The sequence below is a fragment of the Balaenoptera musculus genome, chromosome 8, assembly GCF_009873245.2.
Source record: "Balaenoptera musculus isolate JJ_BM4_2016_0621 chromosome 8, mBalMus1.pri.v3, whole genome shotgun sequence".
In the NCBI taxonomy this organism is placed as follows: domain Eukaryota; kingdom Metazoa; phylum Chordata; class Mammalia; order Artiodactyla; family Balaenopteridae; genus Balaenoptera; species Balaenoptera musculus.
This window is the reverse complement of record NC_045792.1, coordinates 59,921,355-59,927,136: the sequence shown is the minus strand read 5'-3', so window position 1 is coordinate 59,927,136 and position 5,782 is coordinate 59,921,355. Positions and strand designations below refer to the sequence as shown.

At 36.5% G+C, this 5,782-nt stretch overlaps 1 protein-coding gene across 1 annotated transcript; it reads left to right on the top strand.

The window, feature by feature from the left end:
• Nucleotides 1-4,090: 4,090 nt before the first annotated feature.
• On the top strand, nucleotides 4,091-5,083 carry LOC118899522 (olfactory receptor 51F2-like). Its single transcript, XM_036861299.1, has one exon. The coding sequence runs from the start codon at nucleotides 4,091-4,093 to the stop codon at nucleotides 5,081-5,083; it is 993 nt and encodes a 330-aa protein (XP_036717194.1).
• The last annotated feature ends 699 nt before the right edge of the window (nucleotides 5,084-5,782 follow it).

Below are 5,782 nucleotides of genomic sequence, written 5' to 3'. Positions count from 1 at the left end.
CTTCAAAGATTCTATTAACTTTTGAAATACAGAACTCAGGAGAGGCCATAATTAGATTTAAGGTTTGCAAGTCATCTGGATATAAGTGCTATTTAAAGCCATGGGAATAACTACTATATCCCAAGGAGAATACATGGAGAGCAAGAAAGAAAAGGAACTCCTTGGAAGAAAAACAGACTCCTAAAGAACAGCAGAATTACAAGACAGAGAACAAAAGTATTATTTGATAAACAGGGGGGGAAATCTCACAGAATCACTACCATCGAAGCTAATAAAGGAGAAAGTTTCAAAGTGGAGGTAGTCAACACTGAGACAATTTGAGATAAAGGAGAGGAAAACAAATGTGAAAATAAACCTTTGCACTTGGTATTTAGAATGTCATTGGTGACATCAGTTGGAGAAATTTCTGAGAGTCATTAGGGAAAGAATCCAGATTGTTACTGAAGGTGAAGAAATAATAAACAAAAGCAGACTGTCCTTCAACGAACAATTTTGTTATTATAAAAGATATGGCAGGAAATTGAGAGAGAAACAGGGTTTATGTCTTATTTCTCTCACTAGCTAAGCACAGTGGCCAATCATGAAAGATGTTCAATATGTCTTGGTTGCATTGAATGTGTTGACAACATTGATATAAATGTGTGGGAAGCTTTCATTAATAGATTGGGGTAAAACTTGAGTATTATAGACTGCAGAAAAGGAGTCAGTGGTACTAAATAAGATGCTAACAAAGGAACGAATTTTGTTGGTGTTAAATTAGAAGAGATGAAGAATGATTTATTTACTTATTCATAAAATATTTGGAAACGCCTGGCTTTTGATGCTCTGAAACTAAAATCCAAGTCCCTTATCCTTTCCATGGAATTCAAGATTTCAATGTCCTTCCCCCCCACCGCCTTCTCTTGCTTCATTTCCCACAGCACCCAGCTTCACATTTAAGGCTCAGCATATTGATTTTCTTGTAGTCAGCCAACAAACTGTATTGTGTCCTTATTCCATTCAGCCTCTGCTCCCTTGTTATGTATGTCAAGAATACCTCTTTCCTGCTTTCCATCCTTGTGAACTCACACCCACCCATCAAAACTTTACAAAGTTAAAATTCATCTACTCTGTTAAGATTTCTTGGGACTAATTCCTCTTGACACACAGCCAAACACATTCATGTATACACGCACTCAGAATCTGTCACTCCACACTAATTTCTGTCTTATCTAAAGCATCTTACCCTTGTGCACTCTACAACTAGTGGCGTTTCTTCGTCTCTGATTCCTCTGATACACACCTTGCCGAATATAGTGCCTGGCATGTAGTAGGTGTTCAAAATTGGTAACTTTTTATTTTCAGAGGAGTCCCTGGACTCATTAAAGATAAGGTTTTCAGCCTTATAAAGATGAGGTCCTGACAGCCTCTCTGGTTTCCTCAGGCACCAAACCACTGTTATTTTACTTGCTTTGTACCCTTAGTGCTGACACAATACACAGTGATCTCCCAGTTTGATGTTGGAATGAATGAAGTGTTTATGACGGATGATCAAGTGCTTAGGTGGGGTTATTGGCTATGAAAGGAATAAGGAAACCTCTGTGTCTGAGCCCAGCATGGATGATGAGAGGGTGCAGGGATTTATGGTTGTAGACCAATGAAAAAGAAGGAATTCAGGGACGTTCTCTTCTGCCAGGCTCAGCACAGATCAGTTCAACCTGCACTGTGAAAGGGAAGGGAAAAAAATGATAAGAAGAATGAAAACGAGCAGTGAATAAATTGAATTAATGAAATAATGTAAGGGGAACCATGAAGATGTTAGGGTGAAAGAGAAATTGTTCAGATAGCAATTTATTTTTTTAAACTGATCTCTTATAAAATTTCCTAGAACTCAATGACAAAAATTACAACTCAATCATTGCATATCACCATGAAAATCACTGTAATTGACAGAGGCCTTCTGCACTCTCATAACTGTTTTTATTATTCATCATAATACACTGGATATTGGAGTTATTTATAAACAGCAACATTAATTCTCTCTTACTTGATTATAAACTCTTTAAGAGGGGTTTTGTTTGTATTATGTCTTAGCTTCTAACACAGCACTGTGCACAGAGTAGGTGCTCAGAAAATGTCTCTGAGAGTGTAAGGCAAGAGCAAAGGAAGAGATATTACAAGTTCATTCTGGCTCAACATTTTCACATATGCCACTCTAAAAGCCTTGGAATACTTCATCTTGACATACACAAAACATAGAAATCTTTCAAGCACTGATTTTCTTGGAAGGCCTTCTCCAAATACCCCAAACCTTTGTACATAGAATTGAAGTGATCCCTTTTTCATAATTACTCTGCTTCCCAGTAACCCCAGGAAGTTGTTAACTTGAAAAACTGAATCCCAGGTTCTGTGAATTAATAGTAAATAAACAGGTCAAAGACTTGTGGAAAATGAGAGGTGAACACATTCTTTTAAATTATTATAAGTATCATTCATTTAATAGGTTTTTAGTTTATCTTTCTGATCAAGACATACTTTTTAAAAGTAAAAGCTATAAAAATGTTTTCAGAAATCAATCTATTTATGAAAAGTACTAATAGAACTTGTTAATCTTTCAAATTTTCAGAGTTAATTGTGAAATGCATGCCAGTTGGGCAAGACCATATCTACTTCGTTTCTATACAACGTTTGTCAAATTCACGACACTCAATAAACAATCATTGGAAGTTGTGTCCAAAAAAATTCCCTTTTTAAATAAATGTTCCCTTTATTGTTAACTCTCATTTCCATTATGAGGTTTGATAATACATTTGACAATAATTTGATTGTTCTCTGAGGACACTCTCATTATTCTAAACTGGAAACTCGAAAGTCATAGTTCACTGATTTGGTCAACTCATGTAACTTACCACTCTTTTTTTCTCTAATTTTCCATTAATTTGAATTAAAATTTTCCCATTGTTAAAACTAAGAGATTTATTTAGGGAATTCTTGAGTTTGCACTTTGGGTGAACTTGTGAGGTCTGGAAACACTTAGGTTCCCCTGAGGAGCCTTAACATTGGCTACAAGTTCATTCTTGTAAGTACAAGTTCATTCAGACTCAACACTTTCACATATGCCATTCTAAAAGCCTTGGAATAATCTAATAAACTAATCTCTGTTTTTCCCCAGACCCCCTCTTCCAACTCATACAGACCCATTTACCCAGTCTGCAATTCTCTACTCAATGAAAAAAAAATATAATGTTTGCAACAAAGTTTTATATTCTCCTCCAAAGCAAAACAATAACATTCTATTAGGTGTCACCTGAGAAGTATGTCTTAACAAAACGGAGAAAATCTGTTCTTTGCTAATGGAGAAAAGCTAGTCTTCAAGCAGATTGAAGAAAGAAATATATTGGAACACGGCAGCACACTATAACAAGTGGGGGCAGAGCCCTCTGTAGGTGATAGGTCTGAGTTCTAACTCTCCATCTCTCTCAAATGCAATTCCAGATGCTGTACTGCAAGAGTCACTTGAAAGGTTAGATACTGTAGGCACCTGCTCATGACTGCACTGATGCCTAAGCCATTTATTATCACTTCATATGTGTTGCTTTGCATTATAAGTATCTCTTTCTCAATATTTTCTGGCTTCCCAAATTGTCTGTAAGCTTCACTGCTTTCTGTTCTCATGGCCAATGTAATACTGCTGCTCCAAAGCCCCAATCTATTTTTCTCTGATGCCAACTATACAGAAAAACATTCCAAAGAGGATGGAATATGATTGGCCAATCTTGGGTAAAGCGTCTTTTCTTAGTCCAGTCATCTTTGGCTAGAGGAAAAGATCACATAGTATAAACCTAGCTACCAGCAAAGGGCCCCAGGGAAGAAAAATCATGGGCTTGGGAAAATACAAAAAAAAAAAAAAGAGTACCTACTACAACAGTCGAAATCTTACAATTATTTTATCATTTTAAATGAGTCATTCATACTTACATAGTATATAGACATTCATCTGTGGTTAGTTTTTGGTTGAATAAAATTATTTATAATTGGGTTAATTTTTTAAATGTAGGTTTTTTTGGTTATTCCAGAATTTCATCTTGGAATTCTGTACTTTTAATCCAGCATGTCCAACTTCCAGAATATCACATCCTCTTCCATTATTTTCCTGCTAACTGGTGTTCCTGGGCTGGAAGCCTTCCACAGCTGGATCTCCATTCCCTTCTGTTTTCTCTATGTAACAGCTCTCTCAAGAAACAGCCTGATTCTATTTGTCATTGTCATTCAGCCCAGCCTTCATGAGCCCATGTATTATTTCCTCTCCATGCTGTCCACCACTGACCTTGGCTTGTCCGTATACACTCTGGTCACCATGTTGGGTATATTCTGGTTCAATGCCAGGGAGATCAGCTTTACTGCCTGCTTGTCACAGATGTTCTTTGTTAAACTCTTCACTGTCATGGAATTGTCAGTGCTGTTGGCCATGGCTTTTGATCGTTTTGTCGCCATCTCTAATCCCATCAGGTATGCCACCATTTTAACTGACTCCAGAATAATTCAATTTGGAGTGGCAATTGTCATCAAGGGGACACTAATGCTGACACCAATGGTAGCACTTCTTATGAGACTGTCCTTCTGCCGCAGCCACGTGCCCCACTACTCTTACTGCTTCCACCCTCATGTGATGAAGCTCTCATGCACAGACACCAGGATCAACAATGCAGTTGGGCTGACTGCCATGACCTCTACTGTTGGTGTGGACTCAATTCTCATCCCCCTTTCTTATGTTTTGATCATTAAGACTATCCTCAGCATCACATCCCCAGAAGAGAGGAAGAAAGCCTTCAGCACCTGTATCTCCCATATTGGGGCTATTGCTATTTTCTATATTCCATTGATCAGTCTCTCCTTTGTTCACAGATTTGGGAAACAAGCCCCAGCATATGTACATTGTATGATTGCTAACACCTACCTGCTGATCCCCCCGGTCATGAACCCCATCATCTATAGTGTGAAGACAAAACAGATACGCAGAGCTGTGATAAAAATTCTCCATTCCAAAGGCACAGAGAATCATAGAATTCTAGAGACAGTCTATGTCAGGTCATATTATCAATAGAAAAGTAAATCTGTTGTTTGTTGAAGCTAAGTGTGTAAATATTTAAAATCAAAGATGAAATATATTTAGAAAATCAGCTTGACTGACCTCTGTATTTTACAAATGAGGAGACAAGAGACATAAGAATGGGAGGAACGAACAGCCTGTCTAGAATTTCTCCTCTGATCACTGCTTGTTCTAAAGAGTTTCTCCTGCTTATGCTTGTTTATCCTGCCAGTAGTCTTTCTCTTTTTACTTTAAACATTCACGGCAGTTAGAATGACACAGTATGAAAAAGTGACTCCTTTTTGAGAAATAGTATTTTCTAACTGTAATAATAATTGTAACTAACATTTATTATTTCCTTTGACCAGTCATAGTTCTGTTTTTTACATATATTAACACATTTTTATATTCAAAACAACATTATAAGGTAGTTACTTTTACTATCAATGGGAAAGTTGAAGCACAAAAATGTTAAGTAACTTACTTAAACTGTAAGTGACAAAGCCATATTTCACATCCACATGCAAACTGACTCCTGGGTCCCCCCACTCTTAACTTTAATGCTGTATTGCTGTATATAATATAAACTATATATATATTTATATATCTAGACTATATTTATATATAATATAAACATATATGTATATTATATATAATATGAACAATATAATATACATTTATACATGAATTAATTAACTTGTACTGGGGGACATA

Excerpts from the sequence above, each read along its gene's own strand:
- LOC118899522 (XM_036861299.1), top strand. The coding sequence starts at position 4,091 with ATGTCCAACTTCCAGAATATCACATCCTCTTCCATTATTTTCCTGCTA.